This window comes from Saccostrea cucullata, unplaced genomic scaffold (genome assembly GCF_032062105.1).
Source record: "Saccostrea cucullata isolate Sc308-1 unplaced genomic scaffold, CSIRO_AGI_Scuc_v1 ctg128, whole genome shotgun sequence".
NCBI lineage: Eukaryota > Metazoa > Mollusca > Bivalvia > Ostreida > Ostreidae > Saccostrea > Saccostrea cuccullata.
Window position 1 is genome coordinate 504,334 of NW_026935471.1, and position 23,576 is coordinate 527,909.

The 23,576-nt window shown below is 33.9% G+C and overlaps 2 protein-coding genes across 3 annotated transcripts; both read right to left on the minus strand.

Annotated features, from left to right (window-relative positions):
* Positions 1–3,429: 3,429 nt before the first annotated feature.
* LOC134242954 (coiled-coil domain-containing protein 63-like) lies at positions 3,430–15,693 on the minus strand. 2 transcript variants are annotated; one of them, XM_062725165.1, is made up of 11 exons: positions 15,553–15,693; positions 15,145–15,307; positions 10,568–10,698; positions 10,187–10,368; positions 9,720–9,901; positions 7,015–7,202; positions 6,590–6,804; positions 6,311–6,479; positions 6,052–6,215; positions 5,415–5,500; positions 3,430–3,888 (listed from the first exon to the last, which is right to left on the minus strand). In XM_062725165.1, exons 2-11 carry the CDS (start codon positions 15,300–15,302, stop codon positions 3,702–3,704), a joined length of 1,662 nt encoding a protein of 553 aa, XP_062581149.1. In that variant the 5' UTR covers positions 15,303–15,307; positions 15,553–15,693; the 3' UTR covers positions 3,430–3,701. The 2 variants fall into 2 exon arrangements, with proteins under 2 accessions (XP_062581149.1, XP_062581148.1); XM_062725164.1 differs by lacking the exon at positions 5,415–5,500 and adding an exon at positions 5,668–5,762.
* Positions 15,694–17,133: 1,440 nt separating this feature from the next.
* LOC134242955 (uncharacterized) lies at positions 17,134–23,376 on the minus strand. The gene is made up of 6 exons (XM_062725166.1): positions 23,216–23,376; positions 22,233–22,355; positions 21,568–21,714; positions 19,228–19,380; positions 18,944–19,067; positions 17,134–18,823 (listed from the first exon to the last, which is right to left on the minus strand). The coding sequence occupies exons 1-6, from the start codon at positions 23,270–23,272 to the stop codon at positions 18,648–18,650; spliced, it is 780 nt and encodes a 259-aa protein (XP_062581150.1). The 5' UTR covers positions 23,273–23,376; the 3' UTR covers positions 17,134–18,647.
* Positions 23,377–23,576: the final 200 nt, after the last annotated feature.

Sequence of the window (23,576 nt, forward strand, 5' to 3'; positions counted from 1 at the left end):
ACATAACAACTCCCTGTGGCCTAATGAAGACCCCTATTGATTTTGAGGTCAAAAGGTCAAAGTTCAAGGTCGTAAATTTATACATTCTGTCTGTGTGTAACACTATCATTTCCGGGCGATATTTAAAGAAGATTTTGAGCTTATGCAATGTAATTTTATACCAAAACTCCCTAGGACGTCTCTCGCCCCTCTCAAGGTGCCCCGCCCCGTTTGTTTTATTAGTATTTATAGTTTTACATGTCGCTATTTTTAGCGCAGGGGCATGAGGAGAGTTATTGCGTATAAAACAGGTTCTCGGCGGACTTTATGTTCTTATTACATCTATTAGAACTGTTTAATAAAGGCTAAATAAATCAAACACCATGGATTGAAAATTTGAGAATATCGAACATGAAAACATGAATATATACATGTATGTGACTTCAGTTCTGCATATACTTTACACCGCGTTAAGCGATTCCGTGGTCTAGTGGTTATGTCTCTCGCTTCAAATGTGAGAGGTCCCGGGATCACATCTCGGCCGATCCTTAATTTTTTTTTTTTTTTAAATACTTTTTTTTAAACTAAATGATAGTATTCAGCATGTGAAATGAAAAAATTATGAGGTTATAGAATCATCATTACAGTGTGATAAATATTCCATATAAAAAAATCTTCTATACACATAATAAAGATAATAAAGAATAAGCAATCAAATCTTTTTATGCATATTGACATACATGTATTTTATTTGCTTCAGTATACATGTATACATTTAATAATTCTACAAATTCAGTCAGGGGGAGCCGACTTTTTCCCTAAGCGGGGGACACGAATTCTCTGAATTAGCTTGTTTTTAATCAATTAAGGGGCTTTCAGTATTGTGTCTTTTTAGAAACTTGCAAAATTACATGTACTTGCCTTGCATTCTTAATACAATCTTTAAAGTGATCATAAAACAGATTCATTTCTTTCCCATACATTATCTTTTTTCCAATTCGGAAGAAGAACCTGTACCCGGTTTTATCATAAAATACGCACAGTTTTAACCTATAATAATAAGGTTATTATTATAGTATGGGGAATTTTTTATTTCTGAAAAGAAGGTTTAAATTTAAACCTCAAGTGCTTGTGATTTTATAAATGCAATGTATCAGAAAATGACTTAATAAAGGCTCTTTGATGGTTGTCAAATTATACATGCCTTTATATACAATCATTATTTGGATGTTCAATTACAAAAAATACATGACTTCATGGGAAAGGCCATGACTACATTTTCCATCGATACCAAGAAAAACATGTGTACTAACACCACCCTCCCGCGGGTTGTAAATAAGTCCATTAAACACAGCGATAATTCCGGGTTAACGGCCCATTAAGGTGTACCGCTTTATGTCCAGAAAGCCACTGCCCACTACTTATAATAATAATCAACTGGTCATTACCACTCTGTGGCCTTCATTAAGATATATTTTCAAGACATTTAATACGTGACGTTTACTATTTTCATGACATACAAAATATCATTAGTGAAAATACATTTATATGACTTATGATTGAGGAGTATCGGTATTGAAGAGATCAGTTACATTGAGTTTTTTTATGTTATTACTTGTATATAACAATTTCGTAACGGAAGATGAACATAAAAAATAAAATTATTAAAAAATTGATTCACCTCCTAAAGAAAACCAAGATTAAAATCATTACCGAGATTTAAAGCTAATTCTCAAGAGAAAATCGTCACAACATACGAAATAAATATCGATCTTACTTCTACAATCATGTACCTGTTTTTTTTCTATAAGAATTCAGAATGGGTGTCGCAAATTTTCAAACCAATGTAGTATTCATGATTATTTTTGAAATAATTTTCTGATTTCTACGTGCATTCATTAAAAAAAAAACATCTCTGGTATCTTGCACAACATTCTCATATGGCGTTCCATTTTTTCTTGAGAAAACTAGTTAAATAAATTTTAGGGGAGTAGGGAGTATGCATTATTGATGAAGTACTAGTGTCGTCTGACAAACTCTCTGACAAATGGTCTCAAATTTCTATGAAAAAATTTTAAAAAATAATTATAGCAACAGCAATATACATGTATATAAATGTCAATAAAAATACATGATGAATTGCACTTGAATTACCGATAAATTATGAACTAGAGATTAATAATCGTGTAACATAACAACCCAAAAGCCTTTACAAAACTATATTAGAGAAGTTCTATTAAAGAGTGTATAAGTATATAAATATATAAGATGAGAAAACTAAGTGCATTCATTAGTATAACCTACCCTATGTCACTTACTAAATTATACACAATAAATCTGGGCGCAATCAAAATTATCCTCACGTAGACACACCGTGCAGGGATAGTCATTAGTGCCTAATGACTTTTTGGCTACAATTGAAATAACTTCTTAGAATGTGTATAATCAGAGTAGAAATATTAAAAAGTTTGTTTACAATAACTACTAGTAGATTCCGAACGCTGGTCATCCTTCTGATGAAAGCCTATCTAGTAAATATATTAAAATTTAAGCTCAACATGTATCCCTTTTACATGACTCTGCGACAATGCAATATTAGGGCAAAATCCGAAATGTATCCATTTTCCAAGGGAACTGACTCAAAGTTCTATAAACTAGTCATTTCGTTACATTCACAAAAAGAATTTTTTCGTTGAACAGTTACATTAGATGATAATGTAAAAATCGATAACTTTTTCAAACATAGGACCTGCCATTTACGTCTGTGTTGATTTTAATCTAGAAATGAATAATGAAAGACCCACTATAACAAGAATTAAAGAATTAAAAAAAGCTCACCCCAGTTTGGGTCTATAAACGACATAAGCGTAATAACGTCACTTAGAGACACCAAGGACCGCTGTGCTTCTATAAAACCCACGGCAGACAGAACCAAAACCAGGAACCACATCTGCCTCATGTTTCCTTCTGGGCATTCAAAACACAACTGACGCTCTTCGTCAGTCTTGGTGAGGTTTCTTTTGCGACAATGACCGGCCAGTGCCAACAAATGGACAAAGCATGTCCCCAGTAGAAACTTGGTCGTGTTTTGGGTGTTAAGTATAGCATCGCCTGGCTCGTAGCAGGGCCCATTTATACGGTGCGACATGTCCAATTACGTCTTGAGAAAAAATATACATATTAAGTATTTCATACATTACTTTTGCGGCCACTTGTAACATACTACAAAGAAAATCTCACCGTGTCGGGCATTTACTCACATTAAGAAATTACTAATAATTAATAAATACACTTTGTGACATTAATTAACCCCGAAAAGGTCATCTAAGAAAATGCGGTTTGTAGACGTGCAGAATGGAAGTAAAGCAGGTTAAACATGCACTATACATTTCCTAGATTATGAAACTGTTTTTCTACTTTTATAGGACTTGATTGACTTCAAAAACATCATCAATTAATCAACGTTTTATTAGCACATTTTATATACATATATCCAATTTTATAAAGCTGAACTTAAGTAGACATGATTTTAGAGATATATTTGTAATCACAAAACAAGTATTTCTAAACTAATTAACAACAAGAGCCAAGTTCTACAATAAATAAACATTGTAGGTGGCGTTTTGAACGTCCTGGTAACAAAATTTCCCTGTATTTTATCTTTTTTCTTATTCATGAAGTTCTCTCTGAACAGGCAAAGTCACTCATAATTTATCACTCGATCACTTTTTGTCTTTTTTGTTCTTCTGCATCTCTCGTGCGTTTGACAGGTCGTACTTGTTTCCATCTTTCTTGGCGGCTGACTCCCGTTTCCGGACCGTTTTGATCACTTTGTTTTGTAACTCGTTCCTGGTCAGCGGCCTCGCCTCGTCATCACTGGCCTCGCTACCTTCACTGTCATACTCATCCCTACAGAAATCAAAAATATAGCTGTTATTACAAAACTAGAGTTGCGTTTAAAATTAGAAGTATATAACATTTCAATTTTTTTTCCATTTTCGTTTGAAGATATTTGTCCAAGTGTAGAAACTTTTCGTACTATTAGTATCTAGCGTTTCATCTTTGTTGCTTGAAATCCTGAGATAAATATTCTTTTATATTCCTTTAAACGATGATACATGTATATATACAAATGTAATAAACCTATAATACTTTTTCTGAAAGCTACGATTCATTATAAATTATATTTAACTTAATGTCAGGTATATGCGTTTTGGCATAAAACATACAAATAATAGAAATAAGTTAATCTCTAATAAGAAATATCTAGCATTCTACAGGAAAAATGATATACATTTAACATGCAACTATGATTAAAGTAAAATATTCAATGATATGCTAAAATCGATAAAAGGGAAATTGGTAGAACTCGTATTACATGCAAGATCAATGGTACAAGTTTTCTCAACAAGAAAAAAAGAAATTAATTTAAAATTTCTATGATAGATATAAAACATCTTTATTTGACAGGTATATTTTTGCATACTGTTTTATATCGATATTCTTAAAGAATTACAAAGCCAGTCCTGATGATAAAGTCTAAAAATTGATTTTTTTTGTCCCATTTATTTTTTACCATCACAATGCAGTTCTTTTTTAAAATGTTTAAAAAGAGGCACATTTAGTGATGAAACACATGGGATGTTCCATAGTGAATGAATATACTACTTAAAATAGATGCGTCGCACAACTTTTTAATTATTATAAATGTATTATATGCATTAGTAATTTTTCCAAAATCCCCGCAAATTATATATCTGGTTAAACAACACACATTACTATTACATGTATAATAATATCGTAACTATATAGTAACTAAAATAAATGAAATTAATCATATCACCAGGAAACCCAATGGAGACTTCAGAGCCGTAACTATTTTGTTAAGGAAAAAAAACTGATTTTTGATTGTTGAACAGAATTCATTTTAAATTCTTTGAGGGAACTTTTTTTCTAACCTGTTGATATTTGAATGGCCCATTTTGAAATAAAACCCAAGTTACGGCTCTGAATATTGTGCACTTAAGGTGTAAATAAGGTGGAAAGTTAAAGAAGTGATATGGAAAGATATAAAGGGCTACAGAATGTACATTACAAAAGCAGTAGTTCAAAGAACTATATGTGGTATATTGAATATATTTGCCCCCACAAAAGTCAGATTTTGAAAAATACCTGAAATGTGCTGAATTCAATAAAGGGCTACAGAATGTACATTAAAAAAGCAGTACATGTAGTTCAAATTTATATATAGATATAGGACCATCCACCAAACTTTATTGTATACAGTTTATAAGAAGTCAAATTTCAAAAAGAAATCTCATAGGATTTAGACATAGGATAAGAATATTTCATTTGACTTATTATAAACATATAGAATGGCCATAACCACACAATATACAATATATATAGCTTGTCTAAATTTAGATCATAAATACCCAACGCCGGGAGGTTTAATGGGCCACAGCTGTGTGGGTGGTGGAGGGCCTCCCCCTAACAAACTGGGGGGCTTTTCATAATCATCCTGAAAATGTCAAACAAGTCAAACAATGATTACAAGTATTAGAGAACAGTGAAATCCCCCTGAAAAGGAGGCTGCTGTGAGGTGAGTCGGTGGGGGTCCCATGCTGGTGTCAGGAGGTGGCTGAAAATGAAGGTTAACGGCATGCTGATATGATGGGGGATACATACCCTATGGAGGGAGGAATGACAGGGTACTGGGGCTGGGCTGCTGCTGGTCCAGCACCAAGCAACACTGGTTGCTTAGCATCGTATCTATCTTGGTCCTATAGTTTGGCAAGATGTCAATTGATTATCGGGTAAAAGACAGACTTTTCAATATTTTCAAATTAAATTTTAAAAATTGTTTTCTGATATGATCTTACATAAAAATAATCTTTTTAATGACAGTAATAATGAATATCAAAATAAGTTATAAATATTCATACAATTGTCATACAATTCATGTCAAATTTCTCCAAAACTGTACATTATTTTATTTTACACAGAAAAAAATATAACCACAAAATCAATGTATATAGAAATGTAAAATATTTTATTAAAGATTATATTCACCTTAGAACTAACATATGCCTGTACTGCCAACAGTTCATTTGTGCGTTGTTCAATGATTCCAAGATACTGAATCATGTTGCTATCCGTCACGCCTGACTGAGCACCCAACATGTCATCAATGGCAGATCTATCACAGTTTATCTTATTGAACAAGGAATCAATACCTAAATATAATTAAAAAAAATGTTTTTAAATCAAATTAGCTTCCACTTGAGTCATTTGCATCATTAACTACAAGTAGAATACCTATTTACAGTACCTGCTCTAAGCTGATCAAGAATTTTGGAGATTTCTTTGTTCTTTTTGGAGAATTCGTCAGCATCCTTAGAACAGGATAATTGTTGTTCTTCCAGTTCTTTGAGAATCTTCTTTCTTTGTTCCTCTAATTCAATGCCTTGTAATTTGAATTTCTCAATTTCATTATTTTTCTGAAACACAATGAAAAAATATGATTAAATCCAAAAACAAAACAAAAAAAAAATAACTGGAAAGACAACTGAATGCACTTAAAAATTGATGCAAAATGAATGCATCCTACCTCCTCAATCTGTTCATGTAAAGTTTCAATTTCATTATTCTGTTCATTAACAAAGTTGAACAAGGCGAAGTTCTTGTCCTCTGTTTCAATGAACCTCTGTACAAGTAAATCTAGATCCTCCTCTCCCGTCATTTCCTTGATCCTCTCAAAGGCTGCCTCATACGTCTCGACAGAGTCCTCCTGACTCTCCTTCTTACGCTCAGCCTCCTGGGCCTCTGTCGGTAAAATTTTGAGGATATACTTTTTTATCCAAATCTCTTGAATCACAAGAGAAAATATAACATTGCAATACTGTGTATTCAGAACAATTTTCTCGTGACCATTAAAACTTCTTTCATTACAAAATTTATCAAAGCAAGGCAAAATATATTGTCTACATAGAATTTCATCCTGAACAGTTTATATTCAGCTAGCAGGCCACTGACCTTTTTTCTGTCTCCAGGCCACAAGCTGTGGGTCGTCCACTCTTTCCTGGCCTTTGATTCCCATGAACTCCCTGAGGTTTCTCTCGTGGTCAATGATCCTCAGGAGTTCCTTCATTTCAGCATTGTGTTGCTGCTGGTCCTTGTCTGCTCTCTCCTTCAGGAGGATCATCTTAGCTTGAGCCTCGTCCCTAGTGAACAATAAAAACATAATCTTTATACATTTGTAACTTTCATAAAAATCTTTATTTCATCTGTTCTTAATACTGCTATTACTGTTCCCTTCCTTAATTCATTCTGCTCCTTCTTTTACAATAATAATTTTAGAATTAGGCCAGGTAAAATTAATCTTTAGATTCTCATCCTAATTTGCAAAACCAGAAGTCTCTGTCGAGACTGTAGCTCTACTGGTTTATACTTAAAACAAAGGAAGAGAAAAGTAGCAGTTGGGACTTGAAACTTTAAAACAGCAATAAATAGAAAAATGATCCTTGCCACTCATCAAAATAAAAAAACGATGCACAGAATTATGTTTCTTAGTATAGTCTACTTGTGTGCCAAATTATATTGTAATTGGACCAAAACTGTAGGAGAAGCATTTTAAAAGAATTTCTCAGAAACTTGTATTTTTAGTAACAATGGCAACACCGTTCATTGAAATCAAAAATCGATGCACAGAATTATGTATCTTAGTGTAGTCAACTTGTGTGCCAAGTTATATTGAAATCGAATTAAAACTGTAGGAGAAGTAGCATTTCGAAAGAATTTCACAGAAATTTCTATTTTTAGTAGCCAAGGCAACATCATTCATCGAAATCAAAAACCGATGCACAGAATTATGTATCTTAGAGTAGTCGACTTGTGTGCCAAGTTATATTGAAATCGGATCAAAACTGTAGGAGGAGTAGCATTTCGAAAGGAATTTCACAGAAATTTCTATTTTTAGTAACCACGGCAACACCATTCATCGAAATCAAAAACCGATGCACAGAATTATGTATCTTAGTGTAGTCAACTTGTGTGCCAAGTTATATTGAAATCGGATCAAAACTGTAGGAGGAGTAGCATTTTGAAAGGAATTTCACAGAAATTTCTATTTTTAGTAACCACGGCAACATCATTCATCGAAATCAAAAACTGATGCACAGAATTATGTATCTTAATGTAGTCTACTTGTGTGCCAAGTTATATTGAAATCGGATGAAAACTGTAGGAGGAGTAGCATTTTGAAAGAATTTCACAGAAATTTCTATTTTTAGTAACCGAGGCAACACCGTTCATCGAAATCAAAAACCGATGCACAGAATTATGTATCTTAGTGTAGTCTTCTTGTGTGCCAAGTTATATTGAAATCGGACCAAAACTGTAGGAGGAGTATAGCATTTCGAAAGAATTTCACAGAAATTTCTATTTTTAGTAACCACGGCAACACCGTTCATCGAAATCAAAAACCGATGCACAGAATTATGTATCTTAGTGTAGTCTACTTGTGTGCCAAGTTATATTGAAATCAGACCAAAACTGTAGGAGGAGTAGCATTTTGAAAGAATTTCACAGAAATTTCTATTTTTAGTAACCACGGCAACACCAATCATCGAAATCAAAAACCGATGCACAGAATTATGTATCTTAGTGTAGTCTACTTGTGTGCCAAGTTATATTGAAATCGGACCAAAACTGTAGGAGGAGTAGCATTTTGAAAAATTGTTTACAGACAGACAGACAGACGGACAGACAGACGGACGGACGACGGACGCATTACTATCGCATAAGCTCTTCTGGTCTCTGACCAGTAGAGCTAAAAATTGGGGCGGGTGGGCGGATTTTATTTTTTATATTTTATAATTGTTAATTTATATATAGGCCTATATAAGTATCAACAAAACAATGGACGCCCCGTACACATTTTTTTCATTACCTTAATGCAAATATGAATAGATTTAATTCTTTTCATATTCTTTTAAATATTTAAAGAAATTTTTTTCTTTAAAAGTTAAATATTTATTGTTAATTAACAAATTAACAAGTATACACATTATACGGCACACCCTGAACAAAATGAGGTGGGGATACCAATAAATTGTGTATGCGTGACTTCTTACTTTGCAAATTCTATATAAATGTTCTAATAATTATTCTACTGAAAAATCTAGCCCTTCTCTTAAGTCTGTCTATGATGTAGATTTTTTTTTTATTTCAAAGCTAAGTCACACAGCTGGAGATCGTTATATATAACTTGACTTTCCTCGTCTATTTTTACTTAGTTACAATCTCTCTACATACTTGCTCCTGCCAGTGATGGTATCTATATGTGTTTATGCTATTTTTTCTTCTCTGCCTTCTCTATACTGACAAATTATCTTTTCCTTACACATTTAAACTGCTTTTATTGCCGATTTTTCTCCATTCTTCACATGGCGTTTTTGCTATAAATAGCGACACGCGAATTTTAATACAGACAGGAGATAACTCTTAAACTTTGACCCAAATTCTTACTGAATAAAAATTCAAGAAAATACCCAAAAAACAAAATAAAAAACATCGGGGCGGGACATTTTGAGTGGGGCGGGCGGGGATGAGAATCTAAAGATTAATTTTATATGGCCTTACCTCTTATGAAATTTTTTTTCCTCATTTTTTGAAAATTTAGAATAATTTCAATTACTATACAAAACAATATTTCTGTTTCGAGGAATATGATCTCTAACCTAGCATCATAGGCCTGTGTGGATTTTTCAATCAGTTCCCCTTTCTCTCTTCTCAGACTTGACAATTCCTTGTCTAATTTTTTGTACAGGTTGTCAAATCTGTTTCTTTCAACTCTCAAGCTTTCTATTTCCTCTCTGTACACAGAATTTTGTGTAAGAATTGAGTTGAAATGCTTTTTGGCCTGTAAATGATAAGATGAATCATTGTAAAATCATTTTATATACTGCATATTATAATATCACAAAAAAAGGTAAAACCTAAAATTAAATGAACAAAAATTTTCAGTTTTTTTCAGGGGGTGGGTGTCATATGTTGAGAGGGTAGTTGACAGAATGTTCTATCATATCAATGATAAATGTCCTATGGATCAATTGATGGCCTGTCTCAAGACACAGGTAGAAAATATCATAACTATTAAAGAAGAGGGATATTAACTATTTTAATCCTGTATATGATAAAAACTCACCTTATCAAGTCTGTTTTCCAGTGTTCTAATGGTTTTCTGTGTCTGAACTGTGTGCTGGGAACTCATGTGAACACCTCCCATGTTCTTGTGCTGATTACGAATCTTCTTCTCCCACTCACGGATTTTAGCATCTAGTTCACTATGCAGTTCTCTCTCTTCATTTATTTCTGTGTCATAATCCTCTGTAAGATAAAAATTTGCAAATATTAGTAATCATCAATTACTAGAAGCAAAAATTTTCTAAAATGAATTTTGAAAATTTAACATATAAAATCTAAATTATCTAGAAATATCTAAGTAAAATTGTCCTTAGCATAATATATTTATCTTTGGGTTAAATTGCTTGTTTGCATCTGTCATAGATCCTTTAACTTTTCTTACCTTTGGCCTCGGCTAGAACCACCAGGGTGTCTGTGTTTGTCTCGTCCAGGTTCTGGTTATATCTACTCTCTGCCAATCTCAGCTCCTTCAGCAGCTCCTGCTTCTCTGCTTCAAGCTGGGCTACCTCTGCCCTATAATATAAACAATTTGTAAACAACCAATTTCTAAACTTTTTCTAACTAGGTCTAGATCAGCATCTTTGAAAGATGCTGATCTACTTAGAAAAATTTCACATATATTCACCTACATGTAATAAAATTTATTGATAATACCTGTATGACTTTCCTCATAAAAGTTATATCAGATAATTACTTCCGGTTCCGTTCGAATGGACGCGCAAAAAAATTAAGGGACCTTATTTAGTGAATTTGCAGTGGTTTAGAGTGTAAATTAGATGTATGTTGTGTTTAGGGAACATCTAAATTGAGTATATAACTCACGGCCACCATCCTGGGAAAAAAAATATTTTTAAAGGTACGTCATAGAGTTAAAGAAATCCTTTGTGACATTTTGGCGCAAAATTTATAAATAGAAAATGCCAAATAACACAAGTAAGGATGGTGCAGAAGAAGTAAAGAAACAAAGATCATCTTCCTCATCAGCAAATAAAGGTAAAGGATCCAAGAAAAGAAAGGAAAACTGGAAATGTGAAGTGTGTACACAGATATTCATGAAAGATGATGACAAAGTGGTACAATGTGAGTACTGTAACAAGTATTATTGCATTACGTGTCTGAAACTCTCTGATAAGGAATATGACAGCTTTAACAACCCAGCGCTTCACTGGTTTTGTCCAAATTGTGAAACGAAAGTGATGAAAAATTTACGGGTAGACCAAGAAATTGAAGCAAGATGCAAGACATTTTTCAAAATTATGGAGGATCGGATGATGAAAATAGAGACAGATATGCAGGAGAAACCCAGCGTTTCTAAAGTGGAGAGCATGATTGCTGAAGCTTTATCTTCACAGGAACATACAGAAATGACAAGCAAAAGTAGTGAAACCATCGAGGAGTCAATAAATAATAAGTACGTGACTGAGCTAAGAGACAGTGCATTGAGAGAAAAAAACATTATCATATATGGCATAGAGGAGTCTGAGGAGAAAGAAGCTTTTGAAAGAAAAGAATTTGATACAAATGTATTGATTGATTTATTCAAGGCCATTGAAGTAGATCCAGCCAGCATAAAGAATGTCATTCGTCAGCACAAAGTAAGCTTAGAAAACTGAGTGTTACAAATGACATGTCAAAAGCTGAGAGGGACAAGAACAGGGAAAAGGTGCTGGAAGCAAAAGCTTTAAACGAAAAGGAAAAATCGGGAAAAGTGAAGTTCATCGTAAAAGGTCCACCATGGGAGAGAAAGATTGTAAAAATCAGAATAAAGCAGGGAGACTAAAAGACAAAGTAAATGCTAAATTATGTAAATAGCTGTGTAAATACGTTAAAAAGACCCGTTGGTCAAGATTTTAAAGGGACAAGGGAAAATCTGAAGTGTATTTATACAAATGCCGATAGTATTTTAAACAAGTTGGACGAATTGAAGAATAGGTTCCTAAAAGTAAGTGAATTACCAGATATTATTTCAGTGACTGAAGTTTTACCTAAAAACATGAGATATGCTGTCAACAAAGCAGAACTTGATTTGCCGGATTATGAACTGTTTCCTGGAAATTTTCCTACAGGAGCAAAGCGTGGAACTGTAATTTACCTAAAGAAAAACCTAAATGCTGTTGAGATACATTTGGACTCTGACTTTAGGTGAATGTACCTGGATAAAGATCAACTTAGATGGAAATGACAAATTATTAATAGGATGCATTTACAAAAGCCCATCTTCATCGGAACTCAATATGAAGGCATTGAATGAACTAGTAGGCAAAGCCTGTGACCTTAAATTTTCACATCTCCTTATTTTGGGAGATTTTAACTTTCCAGGCATCGATTGGTCTTCATGGAGTACAAGAGATGACAACTCTGCAGAATTTCTGGAATGTATTAGAGACAATTACCTGCATCAGGTGCTAAATAAAAATACCCGACACAGACACGGTCAGGAAAGCTCTTTGTTGGACCTTATACTAGTGAATGACTGTAACAACATTTGTGATAAAGAATACTTAGACCCATTAGGATCTAGTGACCACAGTGTGATAAAATTCAAATATAGTTGCTACTTCAAGTATGAAAATACCAACTGTGAGAGATTGAACTGTTATAAAGCAGACTATGAAGGAATGCGCAAAGAGTTAGACATCGATTGGGATTGTATTATGGAAGGTGATGATGTGAACACTATGCTGGAAAAATTTATGAGCAGATTTGATAGTGCAGTAAAAAAGTTTATCCCCAATAGCAAACCTAGAAACACAAAGGGAAACATTCCACTGAGCAAAAATACAGTTAGGAGAATAAAAAGAAAACATCGACTACGGGAAAGATACATGGAAGACCGAAGCAAAGAAAAGCAAAGAGAATATTGTAAAGCCCGAAATAAAGTCAAGAGATTAACCCGCAAAGAAAGGAAAGAGAAAGAGAGACAAGTAGCAGAATCGGCAAAGACTAACAATAAAAACTTCTTGAAGTATGTTAACTCCAAAAGGAAGAGCAAAAGCGGTGTTTCAGAATTGCACGAAAAAACATCCGAAGGGACATTTGTGGCAAGTAAGGATCAGGACAAGGCAGAGGCGTTGGCGAAATTTTTTAGTAGTGTTTTTACAGAAGAAGATGTGAACTCTTTACCACTAGTTGATATAGTTGAAAACACAAGGTCGAATAATGATGAGCCGATTACTCAAGAAGAGGTGAAGAAATTACTTGATAGACCTTTATATATGATCTATAAGAAATCACTAGAGACAGGAGAAATACCAGATAGCTGGAAAGTAGCTATAATTACAGCTCTATTTAAGAAAGGTGACAAGAAGTCGGCATCAAACTACAGATCTGTCAGCTTAACAAGCATACTATGCAAGATGATGGAGAAGATTATTAGGAAGAGATTAATTAAGCATATGGACAGCTTAGATTTATTTAGTGACATTAGCAATTCGGGTTCCTGAGTGGGAGATCAACAACCTTACAATTAATTAAAGTACTCGATAAATGGACTGAAATCCTGGATAGAGGAGGCGTTTTAAATGCAGTTTATATGGATTTTATGAAAGCATTTGATAAGGTTCCACATGTTAGACTTTTGACAAAGATGAGAGCTTATGGGATATGTGAACAACTATGTACATGGGTCGAACATTTCCTGAGTGGACGGAAGCAGTGTGTACAAGTAAATGGACATAAATCGAAATGGCATAAAGTCACAAGTGGAATTCCACAAGGATCTGTGCTCGGGCCTGTACTGTTTGTGATTTTTATAAATGACTTACCAGAGTGTGTTGAGTCAGATGTATTCCTCTTCGCAGACGATACAAAAATATTCAAATAAATTACAGATGAAAACGATACTAAAGTGGTACAATCTGACCTGGACAAACTTTTCATGTGGAGCAAAACTTGGCTTTGAAAATTTCACCCTGACAAATGCAAAGTAATTCAAATACACAACAGTAACAAAATGTGTGACAGTATCCAGTATAGTATGAGAAAATATGAAGGAGGTGATACAACACTAAAGAATGTGGAGAGTGAAAAAGACATTGGAGTAACAATTGATAGCAATCTCAGCTTTGACAAGCATATACAAACGCAAGTCAACAAAGCCTGAACCAGATTTGTGGCCTAATAAGAAGAGCATTTATTCATCTTGATATTAAATCATTCTGTTTATTATTCAAAGCTTTAGTGAGACCACATATTGAGTATGCAAATAGTGGAGGGTCACCGTACAAAAAGAAGGACATTGAAACCATAGAGAATGTACAAAGAAGAGCTACTAGAATGCTGCCACAACTGAAAGACCAAAATTATGAAGAACGACTAAAGACTCTTAAATTACCAACAATGAAATACCGGCGTATGAGAGGAGATATGATTGAAACATTTAAAATCATCCATGGAGTTTATGACAAAAGAGTTACATCTACTTTATTTCAATTGAGTGAAACGCATATTACTAGAGGGAACAGTTTTAAACTAGTGAAACACAGATGCAATAGAGACGTTCGAAAATACAGCTTCACCAACAGAGTCATGGAACTGTGGAATAGCCTGCCAGACAATGTAGTGCTAGCAAAAAATGTACACCAATTTGAAAATAGACTGATAAATATTGGGAACACCACCCTCTAAAGTATGATTATACCCAAGAATATGGACCGCATACCAGAAAAAGACCAGTTATATTTCAGTAAGAGAAAGTAGAGCTGCCTATAGAGCACCAAGAGGAGCTGCGGGCAGAATCAACATAAGGTAAGGTAAGGTAAGGTAAGGTAGTAAAATTTGTGCGACATAAATGTATTTACAGCTTACTGAAGAATTGACACTATTGGACTATTGACACTCAATTTGTACTCTCAACAAGAAGATGAAGTCATTAACATATGTGCAAGATTCAAATGTATCATAGTGTCATCACTGTGGCGTAATAAATCATATTAAAATGTTATGCTGTCTTTTTCCTACTTTTGTTTTCTGATGATGTTCTGCGACTCCTCCGTGTAAGCAGCACGGTCCCCCTCCATCAGGCGGTACTGCCTCTGGAGTTTGATCAGCTCCTGCTCCTGGAGCCCCTCCATATCAGCATCGCTGTTGTCCGATCGAGCGGAGCGTGGGCGCGGCATCTTGTCTACAATAAATGTAATGAAACAAAGAATAAAAAATACAACAGCTATGGTAAAATGTTCTTAGCGATATACAGATATAAATAAAATTTAAAACACTGCTGATTTCATTAAAATTTGAAAATTTGTGAAAGCTTAAATAAACAAACCAAAAAAATCAAATTTGGGATATTGCGACAATGCCGCTAAAATTTGTCAATCGACAAAGAATTCAGTTACCTAAAATGTCAAACAAAATAAGTCTGTTTACCTTTTTGTTTATCAACGAGCACTTGCTGTTATGGCCGACAGATGAGTACCTGTTGCTAAGGAGCACAAACCGGATGTTCGAGAAAAGGACAAGTCGTACAAGAATTGCAACACGAAATCACGTACATGTACCACGAATATTCGTTAATAAATTAATGAACATTTTATCTCTCATGGAGTGATAATTATCAAATTTAAAAAAAAAAAGAATAGACTGAAGACTTCCATTCAAAATGGTAAGAGAGACAGATCAAGAAATTCGAATTTGAAAAAGGGAGGTCTGACCAAAAAAAGGAAGAAGAAAGATAGGCTGTACAGCTGTTGTAATTTAATTAACTTTTCAAATTCGACAGACCAATGTAATTTTTTTGTACAACTATACTCTTTGCTTCATTTTAGAACAAATGATTTTGGGCCGAGTTCCGACTCCCTAAAATCTGCCACATTGATTGATAGAATATCATTTTCCGTAGCTGACAAAACATATCAAGTTATTATCTATAAAGGTACATGTAAATCATTTTACTACTTTAATTAAATGAAAGGTATTTCAATGCAATAATATTGCTATTTAATAAAGTAGAAAAATCAGAAGTTTATTTTTTTTAAAGCAATTCAATTTTATTTAACAGTAAAAATTCTCTAGTCAAGATTTTTTTTCAACTTAATAACTTCTTAGATTGTTCCAATAATTGATTGGCACTGTGCACAGGCACTTGTTTCGGAAATAAATCTTTAACCCACAGTATATTTAGTGTTATTATTATATTATATGTTAAAAATTTATTTCCGAAACAAGTGCCTGTGGCACTGTGTGCCTTCACATTATAGTCATTACTTTGTTTTTAATTTTGAGTAAGTCATACAATGTTAGGTTGATCAATTATTGGAGCCATGTGAGAGAGAGACAGAGAATTCAAAATGACAATACCCCCCCCCCCCCACCCACAACCCCTAATAATAATTGCACATTTTTTAAAAGAATCTCCAAAGGGTCTCAATTATAAATCTGCATCAGTCCTCCAGGACCTTGAAGCTGATCTACATGTGTACATGTATATAGCTATTGTGACATAAGGCATATTGCATATGATAAAAAAAAAATCCTGAGTAAATACCAGGTAAGGCCATAAAAAAATTAATTTCTTGGTTCTCAGGCCCTTACTATCTCTTCCAGGGGTGCCTCACTGACCCTTTTTATTGCTAAATCAATAAAATAAAAAAAAATCAACAAATCACCTCCCTCATCATTTTTTGAGGTTTTTTTACAATGTATAAAGCTGCCTCATTATGTTTTGGGGGCAATAAAAAGTAAAAAAAAAATATGCCTCCCTCCCTCATCATATTTCTTGAAAAAAGGCCTGAGAACCAGGGAATTAATTTTGCATGGCCTAATTTATATTAGCTTTCTTAAATTGATAATTAAATTGAGAAGCTTGTGAAAACTTGTGAATTTGGAAGTCTGGAATTTTTTTGTTGTTGCTGACCTTTTAAAGCACAGACTTTTTTTTTTTATAAATCATTATGTACGATACAATACAGTGTCTTTTCTTAGTCTACAGAAAAAATATCAACATATGGATAAATTTTGATCAGGGTTTTTAATAAATTGTGTTCATACATACATATAGAATTTGTTACTAAACAGCTAGTAGATTCAAAACCAAGTATTAAACGACACATATACATGTACAGTGTCTTAAAAATCACACACTGTTCTACACACATACTACAAAGAAAAACAAGAAGCACCTAAAGGGAGAGAGAACTGCCTCTGGCACAGAACTTCACATCAAAAGTAAGTGTGCTCAACTTTGATTGCATAAAAAAATCAACACAGAGATGATGTCACTGGTGTTCTGATAAATACATCGAGACCTTACAAACTATGTATATAGGGATAAATAGATTTGTTTGTCTTAAAAATATAAAATAAAATAAAATAGGGCACTCAAAATTTTAAAACATTAACACAGATGATCCTCATGGCACTACAAACTGAAATAATCACAGACATTGTCACTTTTTTAAAAACATTAACTTTTGTCGATAAAGGCTACAGTTTATTTTGAAATCGTTCATTACATGTACTTGTAAATATACTATATAATATAAAGTTACTAAATCCATAAAAGGCTAAGGATTGTTCTTAAAGTCTTAATCACAAGTATTTGTAAATAAACTTATTCGTGTTGGTATCAGTTCTACAACAACTCAAAAAAGGGGGGGGTTCTCGGATCTGTCTTGCTTTTGGTCCCAACTACTTGACTGTACAGTGTACATGTATTTGAATTTTCTGGCAGTAATTTTCTGATAATAACTGGATATAGTATAATAGTAAGCTTCTAAATGCTTTGATACACATAAATGACACTTTGATATATAAATGATATAAAATTTTCATAAACAAAGAAAATTATCTAAACAAGAAAGTTCTCCTCTGACACACCAATCAATGAACATGTACACAGATTGTATCAAATACAACACAAAATTACAAAACAATATACACAAAAGTGGCCTAACACTGGAATCTTTTACCATTTAATATCATGAACAGTAATTTTGATGTACATTGATAAAAAAAGTCTTTTTTCTATACCATGACAAAACAAAATTTGTGGCTAAAATACAATAAATGAATGGCTTCTATACAAAGATAGTGAATGGCGCAGCAGGCTCTATCAATTTGATCTTTTTCAGTCATGTCAGCTAATAAGTAAATCCAAACATGCACACATAATGCTCAAAGGCAGTTTTAATGAAACTCAAATAAGGTACCTTTATGCTGACAAGAACTCGCAAGCATTATTACTTATGTAAACACATTATTCCAGACTCATAAAAAATCATTCTTGATCTCTTGAAAAAAATTCAAAATAGTATTTGATAATCAAAACTTATTCTACCTTGGAAAATAAAAAAAGGATATTATATTAATATGAAAAGCATCAGGAGGATTTTTATTTCTATCCATTAAAGAAATGGAGAAAAATGCTGCCATATTATTTTAACCATCTCTCCACAACACACACCCCAGGCTGAGGTCTCTCCTCCGTTCCACCTGCCCTATGTCAGAAGCAACCACAAGACTGTCTAATCTTCTTCACTGGGTTCTTCAGATTTTTTGGCTTTCTTGGACCTGTTCAGGAACTCTTTCCCTGCGGCTGCCGTTGTCTGCATTGTTCCTGCACGTTTCATTGCAGGCTTCTTGTCAGCAGATCGTAACTTCCTTCCCTCGTTAACATTTATATCGGGAACAACAAACTTAGCTACAAAATAAAAAATATTTGAAATTATAAAGCTTTTAAAAAATAACAAACCTTTCTCTATAGAAATTTAATGTACTGAAAAATTTCAAGTAATTATTAATTTTCTTTATTTAAAAATACCTTCTTCAATAGCCTTTTTGATTGTAGTAGACCGTTTGGGGGCACTGGGTTTGGATTTTTTAGCTTTTGTCTCAGCTCTTGTGTCACCTAACTTTTCCTTTCCTAGTAGATGGTCTTTCGCTTCCTTAAAAACAAAAAATATACTCATGAATCCTCCCTTTTTTAATTCTTACTTTAAATCTATTTAGTTTGGAAATTTTTTATAACTTGTCTGTCTAAAGAATTTAAACATTCTCATAAGAATATCATACCCGATTACATTCAACATGTAAATGTAAACAAACCTTGGCTGTAGCTGCCATTGTACCCTGTTTTTGCATTCTAGCTTTCTTGGGAGTGGGTGGAGCCTCTTTTGTAATTTCATCAATTTTCTTTTGTTGTCCTCTGGTCATGGCATCTGCGTCAGGTTTCTCATCTCCGAGCAATTGAGCAGCTTCCTAAGAGGAGATTTTTATATGAATGTTGAGTATCAGTGAGGATAAACAAGAGGCCCACGGGCCTTATAGGTCACCTGAGTATCATGTCACAACTTTCCAAAAGCCATGAAATTCACAAATTTTGAAGAAGGCACCATTGCTTATCAAAGGGCAGATTTCAAAGCATTAATTTATTTTTAGTCAAAGTACCCCCCTGGTACCCCGGACCCAGCGTCCCTGAAAGTATCTATTTTGAAAGAGGCCCCTTTCTTCATTATAAGGCCAGCATTTTTTTTTTGTTTAGGTTTAGTTATGAACATGAGAATAATAGGCTCCTTACCACTGGACACATAATGCTTACAAATAGGATAGTAAAACATTGCTTATTTCATCATCTGCCAGTTTGGGCCAGTTATATAAATTTTGTGATGTTGGTCAAAATATATTTTTAAAAATCAATTCTTTAAAAGTCTTTCAATATATCTTCATTTTTTTTAATATGTGTTAGGTGAATGTGTAGACATTATTCTAAAATTTAATCCTATCATAAAATAGACAGGGGGTATTGCGGGTGTAGGGTGAACATTTTTTCAATCAAGTGTAAAATAATTTTTCTGGCTGATACAAATGAAACTACAAGCCTGTATATATTTGTATATTCTTGCCTTAACAATTTCTTCCTCAAATGAACTGAACTTCTCCCATAGTTTTATTCATTACATCTGATGCATAAGCAACCCTTTTCTGAAGAATGATGCTTAGACTGTAAGCTATAACAGAGACCTAAACAATGTTGCTGCCCGCTGGCAATATGCAACAGCTAGCACGGGCAGTTTAAAACCTGGCGGAGGAAAATAATTTACAGACAGATACTTTTGAAACGAATACATAATTATCTCACCAGCATGTCATTGTGCAACAAAGTCGTCAGCATTTTATTTGTCCCTTGAACAGGTGAAACTTTTTGAATGGCACTCGTATTGATGAATTTTACACTAAACCAAGCTATCTTTCAGATCTCGCTTTTTTTACCCGCCGTTTCATCATAAAACCGGAAGTGCGAGTTCGTAAATGTGAAATCTCGATCCCGACTCAAATTTGACATCGGAAAGAAAAAAATTGTTTTATTTTTTTCTGAACATTCAAAACCTTGAGCGGAGGGTTTGTAAAACTGAAAATAAAATAAATCCTGGCCTTAAATATGTAATTAGATCATTAGCATATTAACCAGGATGTTCAAAGAATTCATGCATTTCACTATATAATCATTAGAGCCCCACCCTAAAACAAGAACCCCTGACCCTGGGGCCATAAAATTCACAATTTTGGTAGAGGCACTCTTGCTCATCATAACTATGTACTTAGTTAGTTTATTTAATACCCAGGAGCAGAGGAGAAGATTTTCAAAGAATTCATGTATTTTCACTATATATAATCAATAGAGCCCCACCCTAACACCAGAACCCCTGACCCTGGGGCCATAAAATTCACAATTTTGGTAGAGGCACTCTTGCTTATCATAACTATGTACTTAGTTGGTTTATTTAATACCCAGGAGCAGAGAAGAAGATTTTCAAAGAAATAATGCATTTTCACTACCTACTTATTTAGCCCCGCCCTAGCACTAGAACCCCTGACCCCAGGGCCATGAATTTTACAATTTTGGTAGAGGACTCATTGCTGATTACAATCATGCAAACAGTTTGACTGCTTGATGTCCAGGAGTAAAGAAGAAGATTTTTAAAGATTGCATTAATTTTAGTGGTTTTGGCCCCACCCCTCAGGCCCCAGGGGGGCAGGGATCATGAAATTCACAATTTTTGTTCCCCTTCACCCATAGATGCTTTGTGCCAAATTTGGTTGAAATTGGTTCAGTGGTTGCAGAGAAGAAGCTGAAAATGTTCAAATGTTAACGCACGACGCACGACGACGGACAAAAACAGATAGCAATAGGTCACCTGAGTTTACTCAGGTGACCTAAAAATTAGATTAAATATCTTGAATCCCTTATCTCATTCAATTGTACTTGAGCAGATTAAAATGATGAATTTAAAAAATGCCCTAATCTTAATTTCTGCCAAAAAACTACAGAAAAAATATTAATTTGGCAATTTTAACAAACTAAGACTTTGATTTTGCAGTAACAAATATTTGAGACTTTTAAAGGTCTACATTATTAAAATCAGTAACTAAAAATTCTCACGGTACCTTTGCAGTTCCAATCATAGTGACCCCCTTTGCTAGTCGACCTTTTTTAGCGGGCTTTTCCTCCTTTATCTCCTCAATCTTATGCTGTTGGCCTCTTGTCTTTGCGTCATCATCTGGTTTGTTTTTTCCTAGCAGCTGCTCTGCCTCCTGAAACAGCGATAAATACAATACAACTATTACACTGGCATGTATATGGGCATTTAAAAACAATAAAAAAAACACCTTCAAATATTAAAAAAAAAATATCCATTTAAGAAATATGAAGTAAGAATACTACACTTGAACAAATCTACTGATTTGTTATACATTATTTACTTAGTAATTACATGTACAATTAAACCTTGAAGCATAAAAACAATTATCGAAGGAGAAACACATTATCTATATATATGGGCCTATTACAGAATCAGAAATACTGAATCATTACACAACATATCATAGGCTTCGGAAGCAAATTAAAAGTGGGGGGGGGGGGGGGGCTAATTGAAAGTGGGGGACTAAACCAACAAAAAAAGGTATATCCCAATTTTCAATGTCTATATAATGTATATATTTGCAAAAAAAGTGGGGGGGACTAAGCCCCCCTTAGCCCTCGATCCCCCCCTTTCCAACGCCTATGCATATCAAAACATTGTCTTTCTGAATCACTGTACGGTTTATCTTACTTTTGCAGTGACAGCCATTGTTCCGTCTCTTTTGAGTGAGTTCTGTACAGGCTCTGGGTCCTTCAGTCCTTGCATCTCTAAAAGTTTGGTTTTACCCTCTGCCTCAAGGTAATCAATACCTTCCTAAAATTTATATAACAAAGCAGATTATGATATAATTAAATGAGACAGATGTATTTAAAAAATACTGCTTAATATACTTAATGTAAAACCTTTTTGCCTTTACTCTATGCATTGAGTTAATTCGTTGCCAATGATTGGACACCTCTTATTGTTCATGTTGCATAAAATAGCCAGATAAATGATTGAAGCTTAATGCACTTAAAGTATCAAATTTATGTTTATAAGACTTTTAAAAATGAAAATGCAATCTGCAATTACTTTCAAAATTCTACAAAAACATTGTAACCACAATATTAAGGCATTGTCCAAACAGTTCCTACTGAAAGAATAGTCATGTTTTAACATGCATATGGCTTTTACCCCTTCTACCCTTCCATGACCCGCCCCCAAGTCAAAATTAAGAACTTAAACCCCAATATTCTTCTCGAATTAAGGAAAGCATCGAAATCATTATGTCAGGCAATCAAACTTTGTTTTGCAAATACCACTGCCAAATTGTGTTTACAAATGTTGTTTAAACACTCTTTGGTGAGTTATGTTCCCTTGTATGGATTGAAACATAAAGCCGGTTTTTTCTCGACTGTTCTGAGTCGGCCATTTTGGATAAAATTAAATACGATACTTTATTACAAAAGTTACAATAATCAAATGATCAATATCGGTAAAATTACTTCGAATAACTTTCCCAGGTTATTTATGCATATAAACCAATAAGGCATACATACTGACACCGATATGAAAATCTTTACTATTGCGTATTTACAAATTACACTACCATATCAACAAAACGGCCATGCATGCAGGTGCCCTTCTTTTCTTATCATTTATCTAGGTTAAAACAACCACGATTGTTTATTTACCTTTGCAGTCACCACCATTGTACCTTCACGATGGAGGCTGGGTTTTGCTTCTGCCATTTTAAAGTTTACTTTCAGCCCAGAAAGTTGAAAAAGACGAAGTGAAAATCGCCTCCTGACCACGAGGAAAGGTCGACTCAGCAAATGCTGGCGTTATCATGTGACACTAATGCAGTAATTTGATTGGATAGTGATGTCGAGGTAAACAAAGCAGCGGGTAAAATGAAAACAAATGCACGTGTCAATTTTACACTCTTGGCATTTTGAGGAATTGAAGGTTTTACTGGAGTAACTTTTCATTTATGTTGCCAAAACTATTTTTTTTCACCATTTACTCTTTTAAACCTGCATAATTATAATTATT